Here is an 11987-nt window from a genome sequence, read left to right as displayed (position 1 = left end):
CTGAGTTATCTTACTTAACCTAGAGATACCTTAGCATCCTTCCAATTCAGACCAGAGAAACACAAAATGAACAATTGCAAATTGAACAATTGCAAAGTAGTTGTTATTGAAGATCTTAGGGAATCCGTTCTATCGATTTCTGTGATTGCTACTTTATTGTGTTTTCCAATTAGGAAATTATAAACTTGTCTTTTCCAATCAGGAAATTATAAACATGGAAAGCCGAAATATGATCCTGTTTATCCAACGCTGACGGTACGACCATTTCTGCTCTATGGAAAATGAATGTGTGGTTTTCAGCTTCCAGCAAGTCTGAAGGCGCGTTACCCAATAGATTGGCGAAATGGGGGAAGAGGGATGCTTTGCATTGCAATGGCCGCCCTTGAAGGAGTTCGTCGAATATGGGCACATCGCCAGTCAGTTCAGTGGCAGACTGGAGGCTACTGCTCGCCACGGTGTCTGCTTGCATGTTCGAAGTCGCACTGGAGAATATTTTGCGCGTGGAAGATCGCTGGTGCAGGATTTCAAGAGCACTTGGTTAAAATGGACGGGATGTTAAATGCATACAAAGGCCCACGCGAATACAGCGGATTTTGTCCGCCTGCGGGAGAAGCACGACGGAACTCGTAGGTTTGGTCACTTATGAATGCATGAAAACGTTCTCGTGAAGCATATCAACAGCTGGATTCAAATTCATTGTCTTTCCAGGAATTCCATTTTGTCTTTCCAATCCTTTGTTTCTGCAGAACGATTTCGGAAGGAGCCAAGTGGGACTATCGGGCTCTGCGTTACTCCTACATCAACAAAAACCCAAGCTACGAACAATTGCCAGTGACTGTTTCACGACATGAAAGCGATTATGCTTGAATCAAAAAGGCACAGATTGAGAAGTAGATGAAAATCCACAAAATTCAGGAGTGAAATCAGAAAAGTGGACCCAATTGGGACATTGGTCCAATAGATCTATTCAATGTCTCAATATCTACTGCGTTTTTTGGAGGGCTTCTTGTAATTTTGGCCACTTCTGAATTCGCTCAAATACATGTGGGGGAAGGAAGACGCCTTTCTTCGTGGGATTCCCTTGCCACAATTGTCGGACATCAACGAAGGGTTTTTTGTGAAGCTGAAGACGAAATATTCATAAAATCAGCTAGCTCATTTGGTTTTTTCACTTACTGTCCCAACACGAAGGCGAAGATCAGAGCTCAAATCCCATACCCATTCTTTACGCTCTGAATGAATGATGCATTAAGATCAAAGAGTGACAGACACACCTGCGATAAATTGTCCCTCGTCACTATTTGCAGCTGCTGTGGGAGTGACTGCCTGACTGCTTGGAGTAGTGCTTGGTGTAGTGCTTGGTGTAGTGCTTGGTGTAGTGCTTGGTGTGGCCTCATCTTTAACTTTTGCCTTCTTATTTGTGCTTCTTTCTGGACTTTCTAAACTTGGCGGAACCAACGAATTCACGATCTCCATCAGTGCACTCAAATCGCTGTTTCTGCGCGCCTTCATACCGGCTGAGCCTTCTGTTGGACTTCCTTCTTCCCGCTTCCGTTTCCTGGAGCCTTTTTCATCCCTGCAGTCTTTTTCTTCCTCTTTCTTTAGATTGGAATCCTTCTCCGCAAGTTTTCTAGCTTCCTTTTCCTTTCTCCGTTTCTCTTTGCGCTCTTTCTTTTCTCGAGCTCTTTTTTCTTCATCATCGTCATCATCCTCAAAATTGTTATGATTTTCTTCCTCTACCCCCAAGCGTCTCATCAGCTGGTTTCTTGCTTTTCTTTCCCATCCGCTGAACTGAAACAGGACTGATGCGCTGCTACTTCTGCATGTGCTGAATTTGTGGCATGAGAGACTTCCTTGCTGTTTGTTGAGAGTCGGAATAGTGGCAGTCTTTCTTGTTCTCTTAGTACATTGAATACGATCAATGATGAATAACTATGTTCAGATAAACATGATCAGTGCTTGAGTGTAGATGTATGGAATGGACTGATGAATTATACCACACTGCAAATAAACAATCAGAATATGTTGCAGCACAGGGAGAGGAAGTGTTTTCCTTTCGCTCTGCAATTCCTCCTTCTAACAGCTCAGAGTCTCCTGGCTAATCGCACTAAGAGCAGGTCAAGAAGAAGTGGGCACTCCAATCGAAATCTGGTGGTGTACAGTATCATCAATCAATCATCACATTCATCAACCATCATTCATTTATCAATGATCATTTATCAATTATCACATTCATAATGATGGTCCAATAGCATTCCAACTATCATATGGATTTGATAATATGAGTTGAGATGCCAATATCATGAGTCTAAGTTGAGATGATTACATCATGAGTAGAAGTTGAGACTGTGGAGAGTACAATTGACAGTCTCAACAACAATTGTCTCTATCAGAGCAATTCAGTGCCTTCAAGCGTGTTTTCCCATCAGAATGGACTTTATCTATTTATTGAGTGGTTTATCAAATCTAATAAATGTGGAAACGGCGAGACTCCACGAATTTGCTTCTAGACTTTTACTTTATCTTCATAGAGAGGTTTGCTTTTTTTGCGGTGGCGTCCATTTCCGTGCGATCCATCTTACATTGTAGTGTCCTCATACGTCGCGTGCAATATTATGAGTTCTCAGTTTTTGCGATGGTACAGGTCGTTCAATCGGTGTTGTTGCCTTCCACTGAGAGCTGGACTGGCACTCATTATGCTTCTAGGAATCTCCGTCAACAGCCTCGTCTTGGTGTTGCTCCCTTCTAGTCCGACAGAGATAGAATTCTTATTCGCGCGATCCGTTAATTATACTCTGACGACGACATTGCTAGCAGTTATGTTCAATCTTAATATTTTCATTATGATTTCAAACATCATTGGTCTCATCGGCACGGTCTGCAAACTTTCCAGTCTTCTTCTTTTCTCCTTCCTGCTTCTTATCGTTGGCGGTTTGACTTTCCTTGGGCTGTTTGCAGTTCAAGCAGTCTGGCTCTTCTACCCAACGGATATGCGGACTGTGCTGGGGATTTTATGCCTTTGGCTTGCGCAATGCTTCCTAACGATCTTGGGTCTCTTCTTCATTGGGGCGCTCATTTTCAGCTATCGGCAACGACTGAGCAAACGAAAGCCGCCAGCAAAACCGATTGAATCAGAAAGCATCAAAAAACAAGATCAGGTCGTTCTACTTTCACCACCAAGCTGGAACGACGAGTATTTGTAGACAAGCTGATCACGAAAGCATTTTCGATAAGAAGAACGCATGTCAAATGCAACAGTGCTTTGTGTTTGTTTTGGAGTACCACAACGCTGCTCAGGATATTGGAGCAACCGTCTTACAGCATAGTTGGGGTCTAGCTGAAGTCTAACAGATCGGGGGGAACACTCTTGACTCTCTCTCACTGAAATACAAGACAGACGACAACCTTTATTTTGACTGAACTCGCTATCTTCGTTGCTTTTTCTTTTCTCGGTCTTCTAACATTAACTTTTCCAAAACAGTTAACTGAAAAAAACAAGGTGTAAGATGAAAGTGCAGTGAGAGTGGAGTACCTTGCGCTTCCCATTCGATTGCTCATTCTTTCCCATTCTCTCGGTTGGCGCAGCCGAAGTAAGTCCCCGCTGCTAAGGGATTTGTTGGTGTGCTTGATGATGACAGGGGAGTCGTCAGTTTTGTCTAATTTCCTAAAATTGATTTTTTTGTTATCATCGGTCGATGGTATCACTTGAGAGGGAAGACTGAATTCGATGGGCTTTGATTCATCATCTCGTACGAAAGGTAACCGCTCTTCCTGTTTGATAAACACATAAGTTTAACAAATTTTTATACAATTTAAGACAAAAATGAATGTTGCTAAATCAACACATAACAACATGACTGTGCACAACTGTGGTCATTTTGTAACGTAGAGTCCAAGCCAAGACGTACCTCTGGAGGATTTTCACCTTCTATTTTCCTCTTTTCCTGCCACGCTGCTTCGACTTGGCGATTGAATTGACGTTCCCTTCTTTGTTCGGCTGTTAATTCAGCTTTGCGTTTAGCATCAGCATCTCTCTCCTTTCGAAGCTTTTCCTTGTCAATATATTCAAGAACAAAGCCTCGCTCTGACTTTTCGAGATGGACTTTGCCAGTGCGTTCCAAATACTACAAAAACAAAAATAAAAGGAAATAGACAAAACTCAGAAGGAAGATGAATCTCCTGGTTGCCATTCAATAAGACGTTGCCATTCAATAATAATAAATAATCGTAATCTTACGTTGCCATTCAATAATAACAAATAATCTTACAAGAACAAACTCCGATAAGGTTGACCAGATCGTCGCATTCATATGAACATGCTGTTTGTCAGAGATGACATCTTGATAGACCGTGTTTGCCAAGACTTTGGTACGACAATATCTACAAGCAAATCAAGACGAGAAGAGTCAATATCCAACAAATATGCACTATGAATAGCTGAGTATTCCAGCCTATAGCGATCTACAGCTGCTGTAACCCTATCGAATAACTCAAATCCGTAAATTCAAACCCCCCGGACTACTCCACCCCCTCTCATACCTGGTTCTCATCAGCTTCATGAATTCACCCTCAAAATCTTTTGAAAATTCATCCATGTATTTCCCAGCTCGTTGAGAAAAGACCTGCATTTGCCTTTGATGGGCCTCGGACATACAATGGCACTAAAAAGAGAGAGACATTGTAAGAACAAGTAACACCAGATGAATACCAAAATGCCAACAAGTGCACTCTGAGATTGCACAATTTCAACTACGAGCTCCCCCGCAACTTTCGTCTTACTTTGAAACCATTTTCATCTCTACACTGCTTTTCGCACATCTGGCAGTACCATCGCAGTCTTTGGAGCCCTTTTGACTTCATCTTATTCGCAACCCATTTCGGGGTGCCAACCTCGGCGCGAGGCATCTTATAATCAAATGAGCCCTATAAGCTCTTTTTCAATTTGGCGAGCTTTTTTTCAATTTGGCCAGCTTTTTTTCAATTTGGCGATTCTGTTATCTGAGATGGACCTCTAAATGCCCATTTTCTGCACGCTTTGAATCTTTGAAGCTGAATCATCCGACATTACATCGAATCCTCTCAATCAAGTCCCGTCCTATAAAAATTCTGGTCCTGGGAATTTTTACCTGCGCCAACTCCTCCTTGATCTTCTGGCTGAACCCACATAGTGAAGCCTGGTGTCTCAATCAAAGATCATTTTTGTTACAATTTTGACGGGTCTTGTTCCTTGCCCTTACTTCATCATTCCTCCATAGAAATCCTTCAGTGAGTCTCGGTGGCCGTCCCTCTTGTTGACTTCCAATTGCAGGCAGCATTTGTTTCAGCCTTCCCACTGCCCCCATGATTCCTGCTCAGCAAGTACCAGCGGGATACCCTCCCAACGCGCAGTCAGACTACCCCCTTGAGCACCCTCCACAACAGTCTTATTTCCCCCAAGCACAGTATCCACAACAGCATGCTTACCCCTCGAATGCATTCCAACAGCCGCTACAACAATCCGCTCCCCCAATACCCTGCTTCAGTTCAACCACACGCGCCCCCAGTATAGACATCAACTTTCAAATCAAGCTTCTCCCAAATACAGTCACCGAAGCCCTCCAATGCAGCCTCAACCTTTGGGACAACAGCCTCAATCTTTGGGACAGCAACCATTGCAATCAAACTTGGGACAACCATTACAATCAAATGTGGGGATACCCAACGGCGCAATCAGCCTTGGGCCAGCAACAGTTTCAACCAGCTTCAAGACAACAAACGTTTCAGCCCCCCTCGGGGCATTTACCCACACTCCCCCCCAGTGCTTCCCCACCGCAACAACAATTCCAAACAGATCGTCGCTTTAGTGCTTCTTCAAATCGGGCTCCAGATGCCGCCGTCGCTTCCCAAAAGTGGAAGCCAGGTGGTCAACTTCCAACCACTCAAGTGGGATCCCACCTGCAGGCGACTCCACCTACCGTTGTCACCAATGGGACCCCACAGCAACCGACAGTGAATGGAGGTTATTCACAACAGCAAACTCCACCGCGGGAGGAGGAGATTGACGAGCCCCAGCGTCCAGCTGCACCTCCTCAAATCAAAGTTGACACTTTGACAAAAAATACAAACAGTCGTATAGATCCATCTTTCGTTCCAAGGCCAATCCTTCCTACAGATCCGATTCAACAGCTTGGAGGAAAACGTTTCGAAACAGACAAATACACGATCCCACCCCCACCCTACGGCGTTTACACGATTATCGATAGGGGAAGCGCTTCTTGTAGATTCCTGAGAATATCGCTCAATCAGCTGCCAACGCTTGCTCAAACCCTCAAGAGCGCTGCCGTCCCGCTAGGTACGCCAAAACACCATGATACGTAAAGACTAAATTATTAAAAGGAATATTTTCTCCACCCTCTCATTGCTTCCCTTGATATTTCCACATTTGATTGAATGCTGCAAGCCTTTTTTTTCACTCTGCACACTTGCTTTGTTTGATTGTTAAAAAGAATATTTTCTCCACTAATTGCTTTGCTTGATTACTTGATTGTTTCCCTTGCAGTTGCTGTGGCTTTCCTGTTCTTGGAGATTTTGAGGATCCTATTCCCACTGTATGTTTGCAATTCAAACACTCCTGAATTCAGTTTCATTATGTTTAGGTGAATTTAAATCGCGGATCAGCTGTCGTGTCGGAGGAGTCGGAAACGGAAGGCCCTCTACGATGCTCGCGTTGCCATTCCTACATCTCACCCTTCATGACGTTTCCAGACGAGCTGACTGCAACTTGTAATTTTTGTGGATATACTTTCATCGTACGCGGACCTGATCGTTGTTCAGTGTGTTCAAGTGGCAGTGTTTATCTTTTGACGCGATCACTTTATGCAGTTTGTTCTAATCTTCATTGTCTTGTTTACTTCTTTCCAGATTTCCAAACATTATCAATACGCGCTCTCCGAATACACTCGTTTGCGTAATTCTGATTACAGTGAGAACTTCGACGATCCGGCACTTCGTCCCTTCGACCGTCTTGAAATTATCAATGGAGTCGTGGACTGGGCAGCCCCATCAGCGTTTCTTCAAGTCAATGGTTCAGCATCTGTGGAACGGCCTGCAGTGAAGAATGCGTTCTATCCCGGAGAACTGTGCCTTCCTCCTCCCGCGTTCTGCTTTGCAATAGATTCAAGTGCTTCAGCACAGCAAAGCGGTAAGAGACTTGTTGAAAATTTAACATTCCAAGAAGCCGATTTGTATTTTTTTAATGCATGGCTATCAATGATTATACCAGATAGCAGTCATCGAGAATCAATCCGTAATGATCGCGTTCCATTTTTTCTGTTGATGCCGTTGTAGGATTGACGTCGGCTGCTATTGGTGCCGTCAAATTTGCGTTGGGATTTATAACAAATCCAGCGACAAAAGTGTCTATTTTGACTTTTGACCAAGTGATCAAATTTTATCCAATTAGAAGAAAGCAGGAGAGAGATGAATCAAGTCATCAGCAGGTGTGTTTGATGATAAATGAGCATTTAGCATTTCAATTGGGTTTCTCGAATTGGGAGGCGAGATCATTTATGCACCGAAATGCCGTGAAATTCAAGCTGCTGAGACTGTGTCATGGCGTGACACAACGATCGCATGTAATGTCGATGTTGCAAGCCGTCTGGCACCAATGGGCGTGTTAGGGAATGGAATGCTTTGTGTCTTTATCTCTCTATGTCTCGGCATGTTTCCGATGACGGATTGCTGGACCGATAGGGAGATCTTTTCTGTCCTTTTAGATTCTCGTGGTAACAGACATTCAGGATCCCTTCTTCCCTGCCCATGCAAATTTGCTGTTTACAAACGTCACAGAGGCAAAAGAGGAGCTCGAAGAACTTCTTGATGAACTTCCACGCTTGCTGCATGCAGACGCGGCTTCAACCCTTCCGAGAACTCAATCTTGCGGAAATGCTGCGTTGCGTGCAGCAGCAAAGTTATTAGGGAGCAGGGGTGGAGGGGCCGTTAAAATTTTTTACGGAAGTTCCCCTGATATCGGTGGGACAACCGCATGAATAGACAGATGAATGCGTGTTGCTCCCTGATTCAGGTGTTGGTGCCGTGCAAAAGATGGATTTGGCGAGTGCGACGGCCCACAAAGACCGCATAAATAATCCGTTGCTGCCTGTTCAAAATCTTGTAAGAGATTGACGTCATGAAAAGATAATATCGAAATGATGTCATCAAATGATATTCATCATCAAGAGATATTCATCATCAAAAGATATTTTTTTTTTCAGTCAACATTCTATAGCGAGCTCGTTGCGGATTGTATCAACAGTGGTGTGGCCGTCGACACATTCATCGCAGCTCAGCCGAGTCGCCATATTGGAGTCTCAACGCTTGGATACGCGTCAAGAAGAACTGGAGGACTCTGCAATTATTATGGAAATTTTGATCTTAATCGGTGAGAGGCGTTCGTTAGAAAACAGCTTCTTTAGCTATTAGAGGGTTCTGTGTCTGAAATTGTCGTGTAGATTATTGTTTTTATTGCAGGAGTTATCAACGTCTCTGTATGGACTTGTCGCGGCAGTTGCAACTTCCACAAGGGTACGATTGCATTTTCAAAATTCGATCTTCAAGAGGATTCGCCATATCCAAAACTTTCGTTTCTGCTTCGATGGGAGTGAAGGACACTCGAACTGAATTTCCTGATCCAAGTCAAATACGTTTGCCCCGAATTGATGCGGACCATTCTCTGATGTTCGAGCTGAAGCATGATGGAGAGTAAGTTTTTCATCCCATGCACTCTCTATTCCTTATGCTGTGGGATGCGTTAGGGTGCCAGAGGAATGCCGTGCAGCGTATGTACAGTTCGCTGTACTGCATACGACAATGTCGGGAGTTCGACGGATAAGAGTTGCAACAATAGCGGTTGCTGTCACAAACTCATTAAGTACAACATTCAGAGATACAGTGAAGTGGAATCCGTGTTGGCGTATTTTGTTAGGTGAGAAGAACCCATTCATATAATTCTATAAATTCTTGCATTAAGGCACAATGTTGCTGATCAATATTGTTTCGCTTGTTGTGCTTCTGTTTTACTTTGGGACATCATCTTCAGAAAAACTGTCAATATGATCATCTCGACTCCTGGATCAAAATATCGAGAGGAGGTCGTGAAGGAGCTTGTTGAGATTCTGTTTGCCTACCGTCTTAATGTATGGGATATTGTCGTCGATGCATCGTCATCGTTCAGATTTAAGAAAATAAAATAAAAAATATCCAGGTTCATGAAATCAGAGATCCATGTCTCATTCGTCTTTCTTTTTTCTCTTAGTGTGCTGCTACGACGTCTGCCGGTCAATTGATCCTCCCTGACGCTCTGAAGGCACTTCCCGTCTACATTTCTGGATTGTTCAAAATCCCGCATTAAGAGGCGCGACGGAATTATTTGGGGATGAGAAGGATTTCCTGCTAACGCGTTTGATCACGATGCCACTACACCAACTTATTCTGAGTGTTTATCCTCGGTTGTATATTCTGCACAGAAGCTACACTCAGATCAAGGGCGAAAAACTTCAGAGGGTAAGAGGACGCAGAACTCACAACAAGTCATTGTATCACTGTTATCGTTCGGTTACGTTTAAAAAAAGTTCTACTTCTTGATACGGTGACTGAGCGCGTGTCCAATCATCGCGTCTTGTTCGAATCTAGTTCTTGATGCGGTGGTGTTTCTAGTTCTTGATACGGTGTTTTTTGGCAGATTGGAGCAGATACGGGATTGGACAATGAAGTGTATTTGCCTTCCATAGCAGCGACGGTGGAGAAAAAATTACAACAGATGGGTTGTATCTGCTTGACAATGGGCTCTCGTTTATGCTTTATGTCGGGAGTGAAGTTTCTCCTAGCGTATTGCAGGACGTGTTTGGGACATCAGAGTTGAATGTATCTTCGGCTTCCTCGTTCAATTGTGAACAGCTGCAAGGAACTCTAGGAAGTGAGTGTCAATAAGAGTGAATGTCTGTAACGTGTCCCAATATCCTGTTCAAGTATAAGATCACTCTAGTAGACACACGACAATGATCCGTAGTGATCATCATTTTGATCCTCCGTGTGTTCTGGGGTCATCAATCTCTCGCCACACCTGTCTTACTCCGTCATAAGACACGCTCGTAGTGATCATCTCCGTCAATTGTTTTTCAGATAATATCAATAAGGCAATCAATCAGATTCGCAAAGTTAAAGGATTGGGACACCCATGGCAGCCTATTATTTTAGTTCTCCCCAGGTCTCTTGAAGAGTCATTGTTTACATGGCATCTCATTGAGGACAAGTTGGGATCCGAACCCAGTTACGTCGACTTTCTTTGTCAGGTACGACAGAATACAATGAGTTACATCCATTATTTGTTTGTTAGCTGCACAAATCTGTGTATCGCAAAATGGAAGATTCTTGATAACAATTTCGCGAAGAGCATGGCGATGGTTTTCATCTCAAACTTCTTGGAGTTGGTGCGTAACTCGATTGGCAAAAAAATTCAATGTGGTCTTCATTTTCTTCTCTTGTCTTCTTTTGCGTTTGACACCTTGAACCTGATAACAGATTCTCGTACCTGGAGGAGCACGGGTGTGAAAAGGAAGTATTTGTGGGATCAAGGTGCAAACAATCGAACATGAATCCAATTGAGACATAATCCTTTTTAGGAGGCTTCAATCAACATTTGGATGTCTAAAGCTGGTTCATTGTTCCAGCAAATTGTCAACAAAATCCTCAGAATTTCAAGATGAACTGTTCGAACTCACCGTCAGATGAGAATGATGATGAGCCAGAAGTTGTTTCCTCCGGTCGACGACGTCGTTTTCATCGATCTCGTGGAATGTCGGAATCATCGTCCTCTTCTGGTCACAAAAGTGGAAGACACTTGGGAGAACAAGTTGTTAAGTCCTCTTCTTCTTGTCACAAAAACGAATCCACAACGTTAAACGTCTCAACCCGTACAGTTTCTGCAACTTCCAAGAAGACTCAAGAGGATCAACGTGTCTCCTCGAAGGCTTCTTCCCGTCGAGGTCAAGGCGTTTCTCAGACAAGTCAACAGAATCAGCAGAGGCAAGGATCTTTTCGGCGTTCAAAATCAACGTGTAATCAATCCTGCGAGAGTGAAGCCCAAAAATCGAAGAGTCCTGATGAACCTCTGAATACGCAGACAGCGGTGTGTCCCAATACCCAGACAGCAGTGTGTCCCAATGAGCCATCTGTTGACAACGTGGCCCGAATTCCTCGGAAGAGTCGAATATCGCAAGATTCACAAAGCAGAAGCCAAAGTTCGAACGCGTCTCCGCATGCGCCTCTGAAGACGAAAAAAGCATCAAATGATGTGGAAAAACCGACGGATCGAATGAGTCGCGAGATCTTGAGTTTGTTTACGAATCTTGATTTTCCGACAACTCCGAGAAGATCGAATGCGCGTTACGGAACTGCGACGATGGGAAATCACGGAACAGCTTCGACGGGAACAAAAGAGTTGAAAATATCATCCAAGGTGAAAACAGAGAAATCTGCAGAGATGAAAATTCCATCGAAACAAATAGTCAAAACAGAAAAATGTGAAGACGAGAAGAGCGAAAACCAAATAAAGTCGAGGAAGATGGAAAGAATGAAAAAGAATCCAGTGGATAGTTTGCAAGAATCATCACAAGAATTATCACAAGAATCAACGCAAGAATTATCACAAGAATCAACGCAAGAATTATCACAAGAATCATCGCAATCAGGAAGGCATGAGAAATGTGATGAAGAATTAGTGAAAGTCGATTCAAACCTAAAGGGAAGAAAAATTGCGAAAGTGAAGCAACACAAGTCAAAGATTAGTAAACGTTCAAAAAGAGCTGAAAAAAAGACTGTTGATCCAGAAGAGGCAAATGAACAACAAGCACCGCAACATCAAGAAAATGTGATTGAAAAAGAGTCTCCCAAAGCAGTTTGTGATGCTGGATTGAACAGAAGTACAAATGACGAAGCAGATCACGGAAGGA

General features: G+C 43.4%; 2 protein-coding genes across 2 annotated transcripts; both read right to left on the bottom strand.

The window, feature by feature from the left end:
• Positions 1 to 1176: 1176 nt before the first annotated feature.
• On the bottom strand, positions 1177 to 1755 carry LOC129617565 (uncharacterized; the record flags this gene model as incomplete). The annotated part of the gene is made up of 2 exons (XM_055532738.1): positions 1275 to 1755; positions 1177 to 1232 (listed from the first exon to the last, which is right to left on the bottom strand). Coding segments are annotated over exons 1-2 (537 nt in total), but the record flags the coding sequence as incomplete, so codon positions are not given.
• On the bottom strand, positions 1755 to 4905 carry LOC129617564 (uncharacterized). Its single transcript, XM_055532737.1, has 6 exons — positions 4780 to 4905; positions 4540 to 4661; positions 4269 to 4380; positions 3909 to 4124; positions 3533 to 3771; positions 1755 to 1932 (listed from the first exon to the last, which is right to left on the bottom strand). The coding sequence occupies exons 1-6, from the start codon at positions 4903 to 4905 to the stop codon at positions 1755 to 1757; spliced, it is 993 nt and encodes a 330-aa protein (XP_055388712.1).
• Between the last annotated feature and the right edge of the window lie 7082 nt (positions 4906 to 11987).

This window comes from Condylostylus longicornis, unplaced genomic scaffold (genome assembly GCF_029603195.1).
Source record: "Condylostylus longicornis isolate FDR11 unplaced genomic scaffold, ASM2960319v2 ptg000563l, whole genome shotgun sequence".
NCBI classification, from domain to species: Eukaryota; Metazoa; Arthropoda; class Insecta; order Diptera; family Dolichopodidae; genus Condylostylus; species Condylostylus longicornis.
Note: the sequence above shows the minus strand (reverse complement) of the source record. Positions and strands in the feature narration are given on the sequence as shown.

What these genes read in the sequence shown, in the direction of transcription:
- LOC129617564 (XM_055532737.1), bottom strand. Translation starts at nt 4,905, where the DNA reads ATGCCTCGCGCCGAGGTTGGCACCCCGAAATGGGTTGCGAATAAGATG. An exon ending in CCTTATCGGAGTTTGTTCTT is followed by an intron (nt 4,125 to 4,268) that starts GTAAGATTATTT and finishes TTGTTTTTGTAG; the next exon opens with TATTTGGAACGCACTGGCAA. An exon ending in AAGGTGAAAATCCTCCAGAG is followed by an intron (nt 3,772 to 3,908) that starts GTACGTCTTGGC and finishes TTTATCAAACAG; the next exon opens with GAAGAGCGGTTACCTTTCGT.